Here is a 21,983-nt window from a genome sequence, read left to right as displayed (position 1 = left end):
AATACAAAGGACAAGAATGAAAAATTGGGAATAAAAAGGTGAAATCAAGCAGAAGTTCTTCTTCTTCCACAAAATGTGTTCAAATTGTGCAAAATAGAGAAGAACGTTAAAATAAATATATAAGCATTCCAGAGGCTGATGTCAAAGAGGGAAGACTCATGAGTTTAACGTTCATTTGGCATTTTGACAGCACAGCAAAAGGTCTTTGGCTCATTGTGTCTGTACTGGTCATCCAACGTCCATCTGTCTAATCCAATTTCCTAGTACGTGGCCTGTAGCCTTATGTGCTATGGATTTCAAATGCTCATCTAAATACTTCTTAAAATATCTTTAGGGTTCTTGCATTATTATTCTTTTTATACAGTGAGTTTCATATATCCAGCACCCTCTGTGTGGAAAAGGCCTTCCAAATATTCCCTTTTCATCTCCTACCTCTTACCTTTAAAAATGTGCCCCTGGTTATTGACCCCTTGGGAGAAAAAAAGTTTTACCCTTCCTGTGCTCCTTTTAACTTTTTTCTCTTATTCAGTTATGGGACATGGGTGTCTCTGGCTAGCCAACATTTCTTGCCCAGTTGCCTTTGAACTGAGTGCTTGCTAGGGCAGAGGGCAGTTGAGAGTCAACCACATTGCTGTGGGTCTGGAGTCACAGGTTGGCCAGACCAGGGAAGGACGGCAGATTTCCTTCCCTGAAGGACATAAGTGAATGTGATGAGTTTTTCCGACAATTGACAATGATTTCAAGGTCATCAGTAGTTGTCTTAATTCCAGATTATTATTGGATTCCAAATTCCACCAGTTCCCCCAGAACATTAACTAATTAATCCAGAACATTCTGGATTAATAGCCTAGGCCATAGTTCTTCCCTATGGTGTGACCATCAAGTAGGATCCCCTCAGCCTTCTCCACTCTAAAGAAAACTACTCCATCCCATCTTGTCTCTCTCTTTCATAGCAGAATTGCTCCAGCCCAGGCAACATCCTGGTGACTCTTTTCTGCACTATGTCCAGTGCAATCACATCCTTCATATAGGGTGGCAATCAGAACTGCACAGAGTACTCCAGTTGTAGCTAACTTATGTTATACGCAGCTCCATCATAACCACCTTGCTCCTCAATTCAGTGCATTGACTAATAAAAGCAGATATTCAATATGGCATCTTAACCACCTTCCCTACCTGTCCTTCAAGGATCTGTGGACTTGCAGACTCGGGTCCATATGATCCTCTGAGCTCTCTGTGATGTTTTTACATAGACAATATTTATTTGCGTGAAGTGTTGACATTGTAGTGAATATAAATGTTTGGCTTTCTTTCTAAAAAGAAAACTATTGTCATTTGTAAGCTGGCAGGTCTTCCCCAGTTTTTCCTAATGATGCAGCTTCATGATTTAAGATGTGCTTCTTGTTTTTTGTTAATAGAAGATCTGGTAATCCGCGATCCATTTATCAGAATATTTGAACATAAAGGTGGTTTACGTGGATTGAAAGATTATGCAGTTGAAGCTGAAGACAAGGAGTTGGGAGAGAGGATTGCGCTGGTGGAGAAGTACGGTCTAGGGCTTCCTGCACTGATCGAGAAAATCACCAGCTGTTCAGTTGATGACTTGGCATTTGCAGGTAACAAAGTTATTTTCTCCTCCTCAACAACACTTTGTCTTGTTCTTCAGTATCTTTATTATGTCCTTTTCATTTTCCTCCTAAATTTCTTTACCTCCTAGCTTGAGTGTCCAGCAGAGAGAGCAGACAGAGCTGAGTTCTTGAGCGTTTCAAGCAATTCTGTTCAGTTTATTGTTTGGGTAGTTGAGCGTTCAGATTGTGAGTCAACATAAAGTTGTTTAAAAATGCATCTTGCTGTGCACAAACTTTGTTGGAGAAACAGTTGACCAGTTGTTTAATTCTTATCTGCACAGGTACCAAACATCTTGGTTTAATTTTTAAAAACTGAGAGCGGAGATCTTCATCAATTTGAAAGGAGAGGCTAGGTTTTGGTTTGCAGATCTCATCAGAGAGATGGTGCTGCTGAGAGTACAGCATTCCCTCAGTTCTGGAGCTGCTGTCTCAGCTTTGATTTTAATGCTGAAGTCCTGAATTGGGACTTGAACTTACAACCTTCTGTCTTGGAGGAGGGTGATATAAATGAGTGAAAGTTGGGCGTTGTTGATTTGTCCTGATGCAGATTGTCTTTTAGGTTTGAAGGCAACGTTGCTGCATCAAGGGGCGTGTCAAAAGATGAATGTACAGGGGGGGTGATGTGAGCCGAAGTCACTGAGTGGAAAAGGCAGGGGCTTGCATTGCATTTGATCACACCAGTTGCCCCAAAGGCAGGTTACGTTACCATTGCCTCAACTGGTTTAACAATTGGTAAATGAACAGAAGAGAACTGTTTGGTGATTGGGGCAATAAATATTTAGTCTGGAGACCTCCGTTTCAGATGTTGTTTTTCTCTTGTCAATTCCTCAGTCACTTTGTGTGGAATGTGTTTATGTATGTGGATATATCTGTGTCTTTTTTTTTATTCATTCATATTTTGAATGAAGGCGTTATAAACATGAGCTCATGAGACAATTCTGAAATGATAGAAGAGCCATATCACTTACAAAAGGAGAGACTTTTTCATGAGGTGAGTGGGTCAGATCTGAGGTGCACTGCCTGACAGTGTTCAGATGCAGGTTCTGTTGAGGCGTTAAAGAGATGGCTGAATAGTTACTTCAAAAGGAAGAATGTTTGGAATTAGAGGAAGAGGACAGGAGAGTGGCAGTAAGTGAGATGCTCACTACACATGGCACTGCATATAAACCGACATTTTTCGAGCTGCCATCAGTTCTGAGAAAGGGTCACTCGACCTGAAACATTTACTCTGATTTGTCTGCACAGATGCCGCCAGGCCTGCTGAGCTTTCCCAGCAATTTCTGTTTTTTGTTGTTAGGACTAACTGAGACGCTCATTTAGTGTGTTGGCTCAGACAAAAGGGACAGAATGGTCTCTCTCCACATTATCGTGATACAATCTGATGTGTAACTCAGTCGTCTGAACTCAACTGTAGATACCAGGATGATTGTTGACTTTAAACCTGAGACTGGCAGAGTTTTGTTAACCACTAGTGTTGAGGGATGTGGGGCATCATGGAATTTGGTCATGGAATGGTTGGGATCATATGGCAGATCAGGCTTGAGAGGCAAAATGATGTCCTCCCACTCCTACATTTGGTGAGCTTTCCCTCTGATTTTCTACCTTGAGTTCAAAGGGATTATTTCATTTGAGCATTTCACTTGTCCCTTTCAATCTTTTACAGATGTTGTTCTGGGAACTGCACGTAAAGCGAAGGGATATGAGTTTGACACTGTACGGATAAACAATGACCTTGTGAAAGTTTCAGGCTATCGTCACAATCGTCACATGCTTTTGGGGTTCAGAATGGGTAAGTAACTTTCTGATCATTTTTCACCTGTTTTCTCCCACTTCTGCTGACATTATACACTCTGTGTTATAGATGCTGTACTGTTTTGTTTATTCATTAACAGATGTCAGGGTCATTTATTACCCATCGCTAATTGCCCAGAAGGAAGTTAAGCATCAACCACATAGAGTCATAGAGATATACAGCATGGAAACAGACCTTTCGGTCCAACTCGTCCATGCCGACCAGATATCTTAACTTAATCTAGTCCCATTTGCCAGCACTTGGCCCAAATCCCTCAAAACCTTTCCTATTCATATACCCATCCAGATGCCTTTTAAATGTTGCAATTGTACCAGCCTCCGCCACTTCCTCTGGCAGCACATTCCATATACGTACCACCCTCTGTGTGAAAATGTTGCCCCTTAGGTCTCTTTTATATCTTTCCTCTCTCACCCTAAATCTATGCCCTCTAGTTCTGGACTCCCCCACTCCAGGGAAAAGACCTTGTCTGTTTCCCCTAATCATGCCTCTCATGATTTTATAAACCTCTATAAAGTCACCCCTCAGCTCCAGGGAAAACAGTCCCAGCCTATTCAGCGTCTCCCTGTAGCTCAAATCCTCCAACCCTGGCAACATACTTGTAAATCTTTTCAGAACCCTTTCAAGTTTCACAACATCCTTCCAATAGGAAGGAGATCAGAATTGCATACAATATTCCAACAGTGGCCTAACCAATGTCCTGTACAGGTGTAACATGACCTCCCAACTTCTGTATTCAATATTCTGACCAATAAAGGAAAGCATACCAAACGCCTTCTTCACTATCCTATCTCCCTGCGACTCCACTTTCAAGGAGCTATGAACCTACCCTCCAAGAGCTCTTTGTTCAGCAACACACCTTAGGACCTTACCAATAAGTGTATATGTCCTGCTAAGATTTGATTTCCCAAAGTGCAGCACCTCGCATTTATCTGATTTAAACTCCATCTGCCGCTCCTCAGCCCATTGGCCCATCTGGTCAAGATCCTGTTGTAATCTGAGCTAACTCTCTTCGCTGTCACCTGCACCTCCAGTTTTGATGTCATCTGCAAACTTACTAACTGTACCTCTTAAGCTCGCATCCACATCATTTATATAAATGACAAAAAGTAGTGGACCCAGCAGCGATCATTGTAGCACTCCACTGGTCACAGGCCTCCAGTCTGAAAAATAACCCTCCACCACCACCCTCTGTCTTCTACCTTTGAGCTAGTTCTAGATCCAAATGGCTAGTTCTCCCTGTATTCCGTAAGATCTAACCTTGCTAACCAGTCTCTAATGTGGAACCTTGTCGAACGCCTTACCTCTTAAGCTCGCATCCATATAGATCACATTCACTGCTCTGCCCTCATCAATCCTCTTTGTTACTTCTTCAAGAAACTCAATCAAGTTTGTGAGACATGATTTCCCACGCATAAAGCCATGTTAACTATCCCTAAACAGTCCTTGCCTTTCCAAATACATGTACATTCTGTCCCTCAGGATTCCCTCCAACAATTTGCCCACCACTGATGTCAGGCTCAACGGTCTTTAGTTCCCTGGCTTTTCCTTACCACCTTTCTTAAATAGTGGCAAATATCTCAGCAAGGGGCCCAGCAATCACTTCCCTAGCTTCCCACAGAGTTCTAGGGTACACTTGATCAGGGTCTGGGGATTTGTCCAGGTAAAAACATCCAGCACTTCCTCCTCTGTAATATGAACATTTTTCAAGATGTCACCATCTTTCTCCCCACATTCTATATCTTCCATATTCTTCTCCACAGTAAACACTGATGCAAAATACTCATTAATATCTCCCCCGCCATTTCCTGTGGCTCCACACAAAGGCCGCCTTGCTGATCTTTGAGGGGCCCTATTCTCTCCTTAGTTACCTTTTTGTCCTTAATGTATTTGTAAAAACCCTTTGGATTCTCCTTAACCCTATTTGCCAAAGCTATCTCATGTCCCCTTTTTGCCCTCCTGATTTCCCTCTTAAGTATACTCCTACTTCCTTTATATTCTTCCAAGGATTCACTCGATCTATCCTGTCTATACCTGACATCTGCTTCCTTCTTTTTCTTAACCAAATCCTCAATTTCTCTAGTCATCCAGCATTTCCTATGCCTACCAGCCTTCCCTTTCAGCTTAACTGGAATATACTTTCTCTGGAGTCTTGTTACCTTATTTCTGAAGGCTTCTCATTTTCCAGCTGTCCCTTTACCCGTGAATATCTGCCCCCATTCAGCTTTTGAAAGTTCTCACTTAATATCATCAAAATTAGCCTTCCACTAATTTAGAATTTCAACTTTTAGATCCAGTCTATTCCTTTTCTATCACTGTTTTAAAGCTAATAGAATTATGGTGATTGATTCATTTTGCCTCACATTGGAGCTGAGAACCCCTTTCCATGCTAACTGTCTCAGCTCAGCTGGGAATGGCAGGCGCGTTCCTTTGAGGAGAGAATGGTTTAATTGGGCCTGTTTTTACAAAAGTTTAAAAGGATGAGAGGAATCTGATTGACTCAATCAACTTGTAGCAGGGCTGAGCAGGCTAGATGCTAGCTGCAGAGAGGATGTTTCCTGTGGTTGGGGAATCGAGAACCAGGGCTCACAGTCTCAGAATACCGTGCAGACCATTTAGGAAACATTTCTTTACTCAGAGTGGAATTCTCTCCCACAGAAGGCTGTGGAGACCAAGTCCTTGAATATATTCAAGAAAGACAGAGAGAGAAAAACATTTTAGATTTTAAAGGCATCAGGGGTGTGGGAAGAAAGTGGGAATATGGCATTAAATTAGTATTATATAGGTTCATTGTCACATGTACTCAAGTACAAGAGTACAGTTAAGTTTGGGCGGCACGGTGGCACAGTGGTTGGCACTGCTGCTTTGCAGCACCAGATACCCAGGTTCAATTCCCACCTCAGGTAACTCTCTGTGTGGAGTTTGCACATCTTCCCGTGTCTGCGTGGGTTTCCTCCAGGCGCTCCGATTTCCTCCTGCAGTCCAAAAATCTGCAGGTTAGGTGAATTGGCCACGCTAAATTACCCATAGTGTTAGGTGAAGGGGTAAATGTAGGGGAAGGGCTCCGGGTGAGTTGCTCTTCGGAGGGTCGGTGTGGACTTGTTGGGCCAAAGGACCTGTTTCCAAACTGTAAGTAATCTAATCTAATCTAAAATTTGTTGAATGATGGAGCAGGCTTGAAGGGCTGAATGGCCTACTTATGCTCCTTGTTTCTATGCAACTTGGCTCAGGCCAGGCCCTCTATGCTCCCACTAAACCATTGGAAATGTTAAATTGTTTTGCTTTGGGGAAATGAGCAATTGAGAGCTATTTACTGTGCAATTTGCGTGTGGAGTGAAATCCAAATCATTGGGGTTCTGAGTCTACCTTGGGAGTGCAGTGTGCCTTGAGAAGTAACAGCTGCCGAGTCACAGAATAACTATCTACATAGACCAATATCTGGGTATATGAGTTATCTATACATATGCTGATAGCTGGGTATGTCAGTATCTATACATACAGCAATAGCTGGGTATATAAGTATCTACATATACCGATAGCTGGGTATATAAATATCTATACATATGCCGATAGCTGGGTATATAAGTATCTACATAGACCAACACCTGTGTATATAAGTACCTGTACATATACCGATAGCTGGGTATGTAAATCTCTACATATACCGATCGCTGGGTATATAAGTATCTATACATACAGCGATAGCTGGGTATATAAGTATCTATATATATATATATATATACCGATAGCTGGGTATATAAGTATCTATACATATGCCGATAGCTGGGTATATAAGTATCTACATAGACCAACACCTGTGTATATAAGTACCTGTACATATACCGATAGCTGGGTATATAAATCTCTACATATACCGATCGCTGGGTATATAAGTATCTATACATACAGCGATAGCTGGGTATATAAGTATCTATATATATATATACCGATAGCTGGGTATATAAGTATCTATACATATGCCGATAGCTGGGTATATAAGTATCTATACATATGCCGATAGCTGGGTATATAAGTTATTATACTGATAGTTGGGTACATCAGTATCCATACATATGCTGATATTTGGGTATATACATGTCTATACATACAGCAATAGCTGGGTATGTAAGTATCTACATAGACCAATAGCTGTGTATATAAGTATCTATACGTATACCAATAGCTGGGTATATAAATATCTACATATACCGATCGCTGGATATATAAGTATCTATACATATAATGATAGCTGGGTATATAAGTATCTATACATATACCGAGAGCTGGGTATATAAGTATCTACATATGCTGATAGCTGGGTAATAAGTATCTACATCTGCTGATAGCAGGGTATATAAGTATCTATCCATATACCAATAGCTGGGTATATAGGTATCTACATATACCGATAGCTGGGTATATAGGTATCTATACATACAGCAATAGCTAGGTATATAAGTTATTATACTGATAGCTGGGTATGTCAGTATCCATACATACGCTGATATCTGGGTATGTCAGTATCTATACATATGCTGATATCTGGGTATATAAGTGTCTATACATACAGCAATAGCTGGGTGTATAAGTATCTATACATATGCCGATCACTGGGTATATAAATATCTATATGTATGCCGATAGCTGGGTATGTAAGTATCTATACCAATGACGATAGCTGGGTACATAAGTATCTAAATCTGCTGATAGCTGGGTATATAAGTATCTATCCATATACTGATAGCTGTGTATATAAGTGTTTATCCATATATCAATAGCTGGGTATATAAGTATCTATACGTAAGCTGATAGCTGGGTATATAAGGATCTATACACATACTGATGGCTGGGTATATAAGTATCTATATGTATGCTGACAGCTTCTATGCATATACCGATAACTGGGTATATAAGTATCTATATGTATGCCGATAGCTGGGTATATAAGTTATTATACTGATAGATGGGTATGTCAGAATATATACCTATGCCTATAGCTGGGTATATAAGTATCTACATATGCCGATAGCTGGGTATATCAGTATCTATATGTGTGCCGATAGCTGGGTATCTAAGTGTCTATACATATACCGATAGCTGGGTATGTCAGTATCTATACAAATGCTGATATCTGGGTATATAAGTGTCTATACATACAGCGATAGCTGGGTATATAAGTATCTATACGTATGCTCACAGCTTCTATACATATACCAATAGCTGCGTATATAGGTATCTATACGTACAGCGATAGCTAGGTATGTAAGTTATTATACCGATAGCTGGATATGTCAGTATCTATACAAATGCTGATATGTGGGTATATAAGTGTCTATACATACAGCGATAGCTGGGTATATCAGTATCTATACAAATGCTGATATCTGGGTATATAAGTATCTACATCTGCCAATAGCTTGGTATATAATTATCTATCCATATACTGATAGCTGGGTGTATAACTATCTACATATACCGATAGCTGGGTATATAAGTATCTATATGTATGCCGATAGCTGGGTATATAAGTATCTATACATATACCGATAGCTGGGTATGTCAGTATCTATACAAATGCTGATATTTGGGTATATAAGTGTCTATACATACAGCGATAGCTGGGTATATCAGTATCTATACGTATATCGATAGCTGGGTATATAATTATCTATACGTATGCCAATAGCTGGATATATAATTATCTATACCTATACCGATAGCTGGATATACCTATATCTGGTGGGGACAAGCAATGGCACTCAGCTGATTCGCTTGGAGAGTTCTCCATTATTCTTCCTGTCTTCCATTTATTAGACCCTAACTTCCCGTCTCAGTTTAATATTATCAAGTGAATACCTTGACTCTGATCTCAAAAACAATATTGTGTAGCTCCACCAATGTTGGGCAATCATTGCCTTTTGATATTAAAAAGAAATTGCATCTCTCCCCTCAGATACGGTGCCAAATATTGATTGGAACTTGCTTTACATCGCACTAACACGGGCAAAAAGGCACCTGGTGATGAACAAATCTTTGGAATGTCTGCTGTCCTTTGCTGGTGTGAGTATACTCAGTGCGTTCCTTTCTTTCCTTTTGTCTTTTGCTGAGATATTGGATACCTGAGAGGTTGTGTGACACTATGTGCTTCACAAGCGCCCCTTGGTTCCTCTGTGCTGTAGGCTCTTGCCCTCCTGTGTTACAGCAGCTCCTGGAAGGTGCTGCCTCTTCTTTCAGCCTTCAGACAGACCTGTGACAAATACTGGCTGTGGGTCTCGCCATTTGTTCCAATCATTCTGGCCCCTTTTAGCTAAAGTCCAGTCGTTTGGGGGCGGGGGTGGTGCCTACAGTTTTAAAGAAAGCTCTACTTGCAGTTATTTTGCATATATCTCATTGAAAGTTATAAGCGCTGAAAATGCTTCACACGTGATGAATTGGTTTAAAGGGCAGTGTCTGTTATACTGTGGCAAGGTCTTGCACATCTTTCAAGCATAAATGAGATGATTGGCCTCTATGTAATGAGTTGACTTGTTTCAGGCACTTAATTAGATCCTTAATTTTTAATTCATTTGTAGGACGTCGATGTCACTGGCTGACTAATATTTATTGCCTGTCCCTAGTTTTCCTGAGAAAGTAGTGGTGAGTTGCCTCTAGAACTGCTGCAGTCCATATGATCTAGGTGGAACCACAATGCCTTTAGGGAGGGTTTTGAGGATTTTGACCCAGTAATAGTGAAGGAATGGTGATATGTTTCCAAGTGAATATATCGTGAGTGGCTTGGAAGGGAACTTGAAGATGGTGGTGTTCCCATGTATCTGCTGCCCTTGTCCTTCTAGATGGAAGTGACCATGGGTTTGGAAGGTGCTGTCTGAGATATTGGACACCACTAGAGGAGGCTGAGAAGGATCATCCACTTGTACTTCTGATGAAAGATTAAATGCTTCCACCTTATGTTTGCACTAATATGATTGTGGTATTGCTTAGCTTTGTCTGTCATTTGCTGCTTATGCTGTTTTGCCACGCAAGTAATCCTGTTTGGTAGCTTCACCAGGTTGACATGTAATTTTCAGGTATCCCTGGTGCTGCTCCTGAAATGCCTTCCTCCACTCTCCATTGAACCAGGGTTGATCCTGTGGCTTGATGGTATTGGTTGAGTGGGGGTTATGCTGGGCCATGAGGCTGCAGATTGTGCTGGAGTACAGTTCTGCTGCTGATGGCCCACAGTGCCTCATGGATGCCCAGTCTTGAGTTGCTAGATTTGTTTAAAGTCTGTCCCATTGAGCATGATGATAGTACCACACAACACCATGGAGGTTATTCTCAATGTGAAGGCAGCTGTTTCTATTAGCCCAAACCTGTCCATGGAAGAGAAAAAAACCCACAAGGGTAATTTGTTATCACTCATTTGCAGTGGGAAGTTCCCAAATAGTGGGAATTCATGAAGGTAGGAAAAGCCTGAGGATATTTGATTTACGCGTTCTGGAGAAAGCAAGTGGCTTTGAAACAGTCTAATCCAGATTTTTGGCATCTGTTGTTTTTGGCATAAAGACGTTTCCTTTCTGACAATGGTTTTGTTCTTCAGTCATTTGGTGTGAATGGACGCAACAAAAAATGTTGAACAAACAAAAGAACCCTCATTCACAGCAGCGATTTGCTTTAAGATTCAATCTGTGATTTCTGATGGTTTTTCTTAACCCTGTCTATTCTCTATTGCTATCTGCTGCCTCTACAGTTATTGTGACAGCTACTGGGTTTCTGAAGCAAATACTTTTGTCCCAGATGGCCCAAGAAAAGTATCATCTGAATGTTAAAAATTTACAATTCGTCTTAAATCCTTTCAATTTGGGCCCACATCGTGCAACCACTCCTCTTCAATGTTCCTTGTTAGCATGTTCACCCTCACTCATCCCACAGTCTCACGGTCTCCTTCACTGTCAAATCTCAAATGTTCAGATGATCGGAGGGGATACCACCTGCCATTCAACCCTTCAAGTCCACACTGGCCCTCTGAAGAGCATCCCAACCAGTCCCACCCCTCTACCCTATTCCTGTAAGCCTGCGTTTCCCATGGCTAATCCACATCCCTGGACACTGTGAGTAATTGAGCTTGGCCAATCTAGCTAACCTGCACATGTTTGGCCTGTTGTGGGAGGGGGAACCGGAGCACCTGGAGGAAACCCACGCAGACACTGGGAGAATGTGCAAACTCCACACAGACAGTCCCCCGGGTCTAGAATCAAACCTGGGTCTCTGGCACTGTGAAGAAGCAGTGCTAACCACTGCTGTTAAATCATGGTGAACGATGAACCAGCTTGGGGGTCTGAACGATCTTTTCCTGCTTCTGTTTGTGTTAATCTTATTGTCCATGGGAAGTGCAGAAACAGCTGTGTTTAAAGTATAGAATGTTATACCAGTTTATGTCTTGTTCACAATATTTACACCTGCAGCGAGCTTAGTTGACTTGGGCTTGTGTGTTGTTATGGAGTGACAGAGATGTACAGCATGGAAACAGACCCTTCAGTCCCACCGTCCATGCCGACCAGATATTCCAACCCAATCTAGTCCCACCTGCCAGCACCCGGCCCATATCCCTCCACCTACCGGTTCATATACCCATCCAAATGCCTTTTAAATGTTGCAATTGTACCAGCCTCCACCACTTCCTCTGGCAGCTCATTCCATACACGCACTAACCTCTGTGTGAAAAAGTTGCCCCTTAGGTCTCTTTTATATCTTTCCCCGCCCACCCTAAACCTGTGCCCTCTAGTTCTGGACTCCCCCACCCCAGGGAAAAGACTTGTGTATTTATCCGATCCACATGAATGTCTTGGTCCACTTTGGGATTGACGCTGGCCATGAGGAGTGAAGCTGAGCAACACCTCACCTGCTTTGTGTATGGGCTGCTGTTTCTTTGCTGCTTTTAGGAATTGCTTCCTATCTTTTTAAAACTCAGTTTAATTTCAACACTTACAGGAGTATTTTCTGAAGCCAGAGCTGACATCCAATTTGCTCAGAGAGGGGCTTCTCCTTCGTTGCCATGCAAGAGGGTGTTCAAACCACATTGAGAGTGAAACTGTACTAACTCTGAGGAAACTCTCGAATCCACAGGTGTGTAATTTTTAAAGGGGCTTTTTGAAGGGGGTTGATAATATGATGGCTTCTTGTTGGTGAGCAGAACGGTAATCCCTTGGTAAATGACATAGAAGGCAGAAGTGGGTACTGAAGCTGCTGGAGATCAGTGTCAAGATTAGAGTGCTGCTGGAAAAGCACAGCAGGTCAGGCAGCATCTGAGGAGCAGGAAAATCGACATTTTGTGCAAAAGCCCTTCATCAGGAATGACATACAAACCTAGAAACATAGAAAATAGGAGTAGGCCTTTCAATTCTTTGAGCCTGCACTGCTGTTGGATGAGCATGGGTAATTATCTAACTCTGCATCCTAGATTAGAGTGGTGCTCAAGGCAGCATCCGAGGAGCAGGAAAATTGCTGTTTCGGGCAAAAGCCCTTCATCAGGAATGCTCATTACTGATGAAGGGCTTTTGCCCAAAATGTCAATCTTCCTGCTCCTCGGATGCTGCCTGGCCTGCTGTGCTTTTCCAGCATCACTCTAATCTAGACTCTGGTTTCTAGCATCTGCAGTCCTTGTTTTTATCTAACTCCGTATCCTGTTCCCACTTTGTTTCCATTCTCTTTGGTCCCTTTTAGCCCGAAGAGCTATATCTAATTCCTTCTTGAAAACATTCAATGTTTTGGACTTATCAGCTTTCCGTGGCTGCGAATTCCGCAGGCTCACCACTCTCTGGGTGAAGACATGTCTTCTCATCCCAGTCCTGTATGGTCTCCCCCGTATCCTTTGACCCCTGGTTCTGGACTCCTTGGTCATCCTGTGTTTGCTCTGTCTAGTCCTGTTACAAAATACTGCCTGAACTGCTGAGTATTTTCCAGCATTTTAACTACTTTTTATTTCACTTTTCCAGCCACTGCAGTATTTTACTTCCCTGCTTCTCAACTAGTCACTTGCTTCCTGAGCCTTTTAGTCTTTAGGTTTTACCAGATCCAAAAGAAGATTATCTCCACGGTGATCTGGGCTGTGTCAATGACCTGAGACTTGCTGTTTTTTTTTGGGCAAAATGCAAACCCTATAAAACTGAACCTGTGAGAGATGGAAACAGTAACACTTCTGAAGGTGGGTGTGCTGTACCCACTCTCTACCCACTCTAACTCACATTACCTTACTTAGACCTGGCAAACCTATGCATACAGTGAAAAGAAGCAAGGTTTAAAGAATTTCACACCTTCTTGAGGTGTGTCCAATCTACAAAAGAAAACACGCCAGATTCCTGTTGCTCATCCAGGGACGACTGAGTTACCCTTTTGGGCTATAGCTTGAAGTTAACGGGGGAGAAAATCTCCGCCATCCTCTCTAACTGTCCAGTTCCTGTTGCTAAGCCAGGCTAACTGGCCAGCAATGTTGTCGGGAGCTGCAGACCTGCCAGGCTCAGTATCTGCTTCTTGAATAGGTGCCCATCTCCTGTTACCTGGCATGTGATCTTAAGTCAGCTTGTTTCCCCTAAGGCTGTGGGATTGAGCACTTGGCTGTGGTGCAGGAGGTACTGGGAGTTCCTTTTGAGTGACTTGGTGAGAAATTTACTTGGCTATAAAATGAGAGTGCTTGACCACCATTATGACCTGTCACCAATGAAGGATGGCTGGCCTCAACTGCTGGGTACCTGGAAACTTGACCCCAACACCAGCTGGAGGCAAGACTGGCTCCAGTTAGAAGGCACATTGACTTGTGCTGCCTAAAGCATGTCTATAAATGACAGGACAAGATGAGACTTGAACATCAATGCAGAGCGGTACTCACTGTCCTGGTCCACATTTGTTTGAACAAGGATAAGAGAAGGCTACTTGGCCCTTTGAACCTGCCTCACCGTTTAATAAGATCATACCTGATCCGATTTTAAGCTCAAATCTATATTCCTACATATCCCTGATAATCTTTCACCCCTTGACCATCACCATTGCCTTAAAAATATGTTTAAAAATTCTGCATCCACCATCTTTTGAGAAAGGGTATACCAAAGCCTCATAGCCCTCTGAGAGAAAAGAAAACATGTCATTCTGTTGATTTCTGGCTGTTGAAGGCAGTGTCAACTCCATGAATATCCAACATGCAATTTCTAATCTGCAATAAGTTCACCTTTGGTTCCGTAGCAGAAGGGCTTTTAAGATTGGACTCTGCACCTTCAGTACGCAGGATAAACATTAACCATGGTTTCCATTGCTGGTCATTATCTAGCGTGGTCATCAGCCACATCGTGGAAACAAAGTGCAGGACCAGCAAGTTCATAAACAAAGTTGTTCCATTTTGATGCTGATACAACCTTACTTCTTGAAAAGCGTTCTGTTTCCTGCTTTTGTTAAGGAGATGGCAGGGAGCAGCAAGGGATCCTTGCCCTGTCCACGCAGTCAAGCAGGTCCTGAACTGGAGACCCAAGGCATGTAGACCAGCAAGTGCACCAGATGTGGTCAGTCAGGGTTGTTCTAATCAATGAAAATGTAGCTGTTATAGAAGGGTTAGTAAAGCTGTTTGGAGAGGCGGTAGCCTAGTGGTATTATCATGAGAGTATTAATGCAGAGATCTGGGTTCAAATCCTGCCATGGCAGTCAGTGGAATTTGAATTCTATAAATTCCTGGAATTAAGAGTCTGATGATGATCGCGAAACCATTGTTGATTGTCAGGAAAAACTCACCTGATTCAGTGATGTTCTATAGGGAAGGAAACTGCCATCGTTAGCTGATCTGGTCTATACATGACCTACAGCAATGTGGTTGACACGTAATTGCCCTCTGGGCGATTAGGAATGGGTACTGAATGTCAAACCAGGAAAGCCCACAGCCCGTGAATGAATAAGAAAAAAAATCAGTGGTTTCTTTATTGGAAGCTGAGACTAGATCCATACAATGTTAACCAGGAGATTAGGAGGCACATGTGACCTACGTTGCTTATGTTCTGCGTCCAGAGTTAAGCACTACTACATCATATTCTGACACTGTGATAGTAATTGACACCAGTTTAAGATATAATTCCATAAAGGTAAATGCACCTCAGGGCGCCTGGACTCTGTTCTAAAGGCCTGACCTAGTCTTTACACACTGCCAGCATCACACAATCCAACAGAGGTCCCAGAGTGTTATGGATTTGTTTTCTGTTCTATTGCTTTGTTACCTGTGAGTGACCTGTGAGCCTTGGTCAGAATGAGCAGCAGTCAGCAAAAAAAAACAATAAATGGAATCGCACTTGATTTTCTGAACAAGGAACATCTTTAACAAATGTTCTGCACTGCAGATGCCTCTCAGTTTTGTTTCAACCACTTCAAAGCCCCACTTCAGGATGTTGTGCAATCACAAATTCATTTACTTAATTGTGCAAGATTTGCTAAATTGCTACTATACTCACAGCATAAGCTGTTGGCAATCTGAAGGAATGCAGTTCTCATGCTGTTCTGGGACATATACATTTTGAGCTGACTGTAATACCACACACCACCTCATTCCTGACATGAAGCACAGGCATGTATCTGAAGTGCAGGAAGGCTCTCGGTAAGCAAAGAAGAAGTTCACACTTACAGGAAGGAACAAGTGGCAAGTAAGACACATTTAACATGAAAGGATGGTTGGTGTGGGGGAGGGAATAAGTCACCTTAATACTGTTGAACCGTATCCAAGAGGGAGCAGAAATACAGGGCTATCAGTTTATTGCTATTTACTGTTTTGTGAAGTTGGCTTTCTAAGAATGTTCACTTTGTCCTGGTTCTGTTTCTCTTCGCTCCTGTAATGTGACAGAGTGAGGGTGAAGACGCTGGAGGTCCCCTTTGCTGTGGATGTGCAAAGCAACGGATCGGCCCATTGACTTACCTCATGGCACCCCCCGAGCTGGTCAAATCAATGGTGTAGAGCAAGGAGCATGGGGCGGTGGCCCTACAACATGGCATCCCTGCGGCTCAGTGGGGTGAGAATGTATGATGGATTCCAGAAGTGATTGGAAAGCTCTGTAATTTATTTTGTGCTGGGCCATTGTGAATGATTTTAATCCTGGTGCTAACAATAAATAAAACAATTATAGTCAGCCCAGTAGGAATGGTCTCTATGCAATATCCAATCTTACCTTACTGAAAAGTGGTAGGCTTTCTACCCTGGATCAAATCAACTTGAATATAAAGTTTGTCTATATTTGTTTTGTAATAAAGAATGTAAATATCCCTGAAGGAACAATGAAATGACCATTTACACCTAAAAACAACCTTTGCATATAAGTATATTTTTGTTTGTAAAAGTATTATTTGTCGTGTAATTATCATGTTTGTTCTGGTCTTCAGGCTTCCCACAGGCTCTTGTTACTCCTTTGTTTGAAAGATCCCTTGCTAGCAGTTCAGAGCAGATCAGAAGACCTCCATCGGTGTCCTGACCAACATTTATGCCTCAGTCACCATCCCAAAAATGGATAATCCAGTTGTTAATCTCAGTAGAATCTTACCTGAAGTCACCAAGGTGCAGTTTTTATTGAGGTAAGAACAATGACTGCAGATGCTGGAAACCAAATACTGGATTAGTGGTGCTGGAAGAGCACAGCAGTTCAGGCAGCATCCAAGTAGCTTCGAAATCGACGTTTCGGGCAAAAGCCCTTCATCAGCAATAAAGCTTTACTGCTGTGCTCTTCCAGCACCACTAATCCAGAAAGCAGTTTTTATTGAGTTTCATGGAGGGTTTCTTCATGAGGATTAGCAGGATCCTGACCAGCAGAGCAGCTGACTGACTGACTGAATGTGAGAGAACCCCTGGCCTGATATTGGAGGCTTCCCTTTCCAGGAGTCCAAGGCCAGGCAGAGACGCTGTGAGCAAAGTTTGTAAGCACTAAGAAGCCATCATTCAACCCCGAGACGCAACCCTGGTCCAACCCATGAGCAGGGTGATTGCCTCTGCATGCAGGATTGCTCTGAGAGATGCTGTACTGTAAGTGGATCATAGATGTGCCATGATGATGCAGAGAGGCCAGAATGTTTCAATGGATATCAATGTTCATGATCATGGGATGCACTGCCTATGGAGTGTGCACTCTAATGGTGGTGTGCTGTCTCCAAGATGGAAGTCTCAAAGAACAAGCTGAAGTCACCAGGTTCTTGCTCCAACTTCCGTTTTTGGAAATTTTCAATATCTGGTTTCTTTTTTGTCTTTTATTTCTTGTTTTTCTTTTTCATTTCCTTTTTTAAAAGTCCCCCACACCCTACTGCAGAACAGCAGATGTGCTTATTTCTCCCCATGTCCTGGTGTCAGTGCAGAAAACCTTATTTCATAATCCACCAGCAGGAAGAAAAAAAAAATCACCCGCGTGGCCAGTGACAAGCAGTGCCCTTCCCTTCAGGGGCACTGCTACATGAATTAAACAGTGATGGGAATGGCAGGGATTAAATCAAAATAGGATCAGAGGGGGAAATAAAACACTCAACACCCTGTGGTGTCCAATTCTCCCTCAAAACCTCAAAGCTGTTTGTAGACACCACATGAAATACCTGGGCTCAAGTATAACCATGGAAGAGGGGCCTGTTAATGGCCAGCCTGATTAGGAACATCCAGATTTTTCTCTTTTTTTTGTTTTCCCCCACACTACTGCCTGACAGCCATAGTGCTTATATTTTCCCAGCACCCATGTTGTGTGTGAGCAGGTGTTGGACACAGTGAAAAACAACAGCTGTGTAAATCTTTATTTAAATTCCACCACCAGGAAGAAAGGAATCACCTGAGTGGTCAGTGACCAGCAATGCACTTCACATCAAAGGGGCAATGCTACCTGAACAAAAAGGTGAAGGGGAGGGCAGAGATTAAATCGGAGTTGGATGGGGAAATAATACATTCCACTCCCTGTGGGGCCCACCTCTCCCAGAACAGCTGAAGAGTGTTGGTGGATACCGCATGCTCATTCTCCAGAGACACCCGGGCTCTAACGTAACCACGGAAGAGGGGCAGGCCTAACGACCCCCACCCCAGCCCGCTGCCTGGACCTGTTAATGGCCAGTCTGACTAAGAACAGCCAGTTTTAAAAAAAATATTTTTCCTCACGCTACTGCTTAGCTGCAGTGGTGCTTATTTACTCTCCCTCACCCATGTGTGTGTACAGGTGTGAGACACAGTGAAAGACTCAAGGTGTACAAATCTTTATTCAATTTCCACCACCAGGAAGAAAAGAAAACGTCCAAGTGGCCAGCGACAAGCAGTGCCCTTCACATCAAAGGGCAATATTGCGTGATCAAACAGTGAAGGGGAGGGGAGGGCAGGGGTTAAATCGAAATAGAGTTGGAGGGGGAAATAATGCACTCCACTCACTGTAGGGCCCGCCTCTCCCTGAACAGCTCAAAGGTGTTGGTGGACACCACGTGCTCCTTCTCCAAGGACACCCAGGCCCTAACGTAACCGCGGAAGAGGGGCAGGCAGTCGGCCCTAACGACCCCCCTCCACGGCCCGCTGCCTGGACCTGTTGATGGCCAGTTTGGCCAGGCCCAGGAGCAGACCCACGAGGAGGTCTTCAGACCTGCCCTCCCTCCTCCGTACCGGGTGTCCGAAGATCAGGAGCGTGGGACTGAAGTGCAACCAAAAACAGAGAAGGAGGTTTTTGAGGAAATCAAAAAGGGAGTGCAAACGCCCACACCCAATATATACATGGTCCACGGACTCCAAGCACCACAGATCAAGCAGTTGGGCTGGGAGTCCGTGCACCATCGCAATCTGGTTGCAGGGGACTGCTCCCTGCAGCAACCTCCACTCCAGAGGAAATATTCTGCTGCTGAGAGGCAGTGTTTTAACATCACGGACAGCATTGGTTTTTACTGACAGACGTGAGGTTTTTAAGAAAACACCCAATACACACGTGGTCCACGGACTCCACAGCACCACAGAACAAGCAGTTGGGCTGGGAGTCCGTGAACCACCGCAATCTGCGGTTGCAGGGGACCGCTGTGTGCAGCACCCTCCACTCCAGATCCTCGAGAGAAAGGGGGAGGACCCCTGCATAGAGAATCCTCCTCTGGGGAAATATCCAGTTTTTAATCTGGAAGATGGGAGGCTGTGTGTTATTGAGGTTGGATTAAATGGTACTGAGCAATTCATTCCAGATAATAAGTCTCTGACTGCTCTAACCATAGAATCCCTACAGTGTGGAAACAGGTCAGTTGGCTCAACAAGTCCATGCTGGCCCTCCAAAGAGTAACTTATCCTGACCTATTCCCCTATTACTCTACATTTATCCTTAACTAATGCAGCTAACCTACACATCCCTGAACACTCTGGGGAATTCGCCTAACCTGCACATCTTTGGACTGTGGGAGGAAACTCATACAGACACGAGGAAAATGTCCAAACTGCACAACAGACAGTCACCCAAGGCTGGAATCGAACCCAGGTCCTTGGCACTATGCAGCAGCAGCAGTGCTAACCAATGGGCCATTGTGCTACTGAGAATAATTTCTCGGCACCCAAGACGGTTGGAGAATATGACTCTGTCGAGAAGGACCTTGCTGGATGTTTAGCCTGGTTTTCCCAAATTTCTCACCAAAGCTCACGTTCAGGATCAGGGAAGATTCTGCCCTATGCTTCTGTCTGAGGGAGTTTGCTAGGCTGACATTTTCCGACATTGTTTGGAGGTGTCGGTGTTGGACTGGGGTGGGCAAAGTCAAAAATCACACCAGGTTATCTCCAACAGGTTTATTTGAAAGCACTAGCTTTCGGAGTATCCACAACCAGCTGATGAAGGAGCAGCGCTCTGAAAGTTAGTGCTTCCAAATAAACTTGTTGGACTATAACCTGGTGTGTGTTTTTTTTAACTTCCTACATTATAACGGTGACTTCACTTTGCAGCCTAATTTAGTACTACTTTGAAGTGCTATGGGCTGCCCTGACATTGTGACTGGCTCTACAACTGCAAGTTGTTTTTTCAGTGCGTGTGCCTCCCTGATTCCCTTGCGAATTATTTAATTCTTCGCTGTTTTGAGAAATGAGGAAATATTCTGCTGCTGAGAGGCAGTGTTTTAACATCACGGACAGCATTGGTTTTTACTGACAGACGTGAGGCCTTTTTCCTGAAATGGTAGAGTGCTCCCTTGCAAAGTCAAAGACCCAACTGTTTATTGCAGTTTGTACTCAGGTGGAGTTATATACCATGGAAACAAGACACTTCGGTCCAACTAATCCACGCTGACCAGATATCATAAACTGATCTAGTCCCATTTGCCAGCACTTAGCCCATATCCCTCTAAACCCTTCCGATTCATATACCCATCCAGATGCCTTTTAAATGTTGTAATTGTACCAGCCTCCACCACTTCCTCTGGCAGCTCATTCCATACACACACCACCCTCTGCGTGAAAAAGTTGCCCCTTAGGTCCCTTTTATATCTTTCCCCTCGCACCCTCAACCTATGCCCTCTAGTTCCAGACCAAGGAGAAGACCATGACTGTTTACCCTATCCATGCCCCTCATGATTTTATAAACCTCTATGAGGTCACCCCCTCAGCCTCATTTGATTCTCCCACCTGCCTCCTTTGTTAACCTCCAAAGGTAAAACCTGACCTTTCTGTACATCTTGACCATAGGCAAACACCACATTTTCTCAAATTGTCCAGGCAGTCACTTATGGTATTGTTCATTCAATTTAATTTCTGACTGTCTTTCTCTCTCTTCCATTACTGCAAGGGCTCTTGTTTTGCTACTGAGCATGCTAAATGTGAATTGAATTTAATTTATTGTCACATGTACTGAGGCACAGTGAAAAGCTTTGTCTTGTGAGCAATACAGGCAGATCACAGAGTTTAGTAGCATAGATAAGCAAATAATAGGTAAACAGCTTGAACTTTACTCTGGCTGGGGATGGCCCATATGTCTGTGACCCAAACACAATGCAGACATTTGGAGAGAAAGAAGCTGTACAATGGCAGGGGTTTGGGTGGTTGTGAGGAAGAGGGCTGTTTTTTTCGGGGGGGTTGGAACGGGGAGTGGTGCAGAGAAAGATCCTGCAAAAGGCACATCAATGGAATACTCAGCCAACTGGGATCCCGGAGAACTTACATAGTCACTGAAGTGATGAATTCCTTGCCAATGAATGTTCAGTTAGTAGTTGAAGACCACACAAGATCAGGAGCTTCTGCACAGTGGAAAAATATTGTGGATGTTAATGTAAGCACTCTGTGTCAGTTGAGTAATTCTATGTGGAACAGTCTTATTGCATAAGGATTTGCATTTGTGTGTTAACAAAGCATTTCATATACTGTGAATTACTTAAGATGCAAAAATTGTGGTAAAAGCCAAACTGTTTAATTTTACTAATCCATAGAATATAAGATTAGGCTGATGTCCTTTTGAAATGTGTGCTAGTTAATTTTTTACTAAAAAAAAGCAACTGGTGCTCACATTTATGCCTGTTATGTTTAAGCACTGTGGTTGATAAAGCAATTAAAGATTTCCTTTGTCCTGCCGTTTTATATTAAATAGAGCTGA

General features: G+C 43.1%; 1 protein-coding gene across 5 annotated transcripts in view; it reads left to right on the top strand.

Moving 5' to 3' along the window:
- Positions 1–21,983, top strand: part of fbxo18 (F-box DNA helicase 1) — a 71,698-nt gene that overhangs the window by 34,480 nt on the left and 15,235 nt on the right. For 4 of the 5 annotated variants that reach the window (XM_072562929.1, XM_072562927.1, XM_072562930.1 and 1 more), the window contains 6 exons: positions 1,419–1,616; positions 3,292–3,417; positions 9,392–9,498; positions 12,409–12,543; positions 16,286–16,451; positions 16,819–21,947. In XM_072562929.1, coding sequence (XP_072419030.1) covers positions 1,419–1,616; positions 3,292–3,417; positions 9,392–9,498; positions 12,409–12,543; positions 16,286–16,396 — 677 coding nt within the window. In that variant the 3' untranslated portion in view covers positions 16,397–16,451; positions 16,819–21,947. Of the gene's footprint in view, positions 1–1,418; positions 1,617–3,291; positions 3,418–9,391; positions 9,499–12,408; positions 12,544–16,285; positions 16,452–16,818; positions 21,948–21,983 lie in introns of those variants that run through there. The other variant, XM_072562928.1, reaches the window with a different exon arrangement.

The sequence above is a fragment of the Chiloscyllium punctatum genome, chromosome 44 (genome assembly GCF_047496795.1).
Source record: "Chiloscyllium punctatum isolate Juve2018m chromosome 44, sChiPun1.3, whole genome shotgun sequence".
Taxonomy (NCBI): Eukaryota; Metazoa; Chordata; class Chondrichthyes; order Orectolobiformes; family Hemiscylliidae; genus Chiloscyllium; species Chiloscyllium punctatum.
This window is presented reverse-complemented; position numbering and strand designations above follow the sequence as displayed.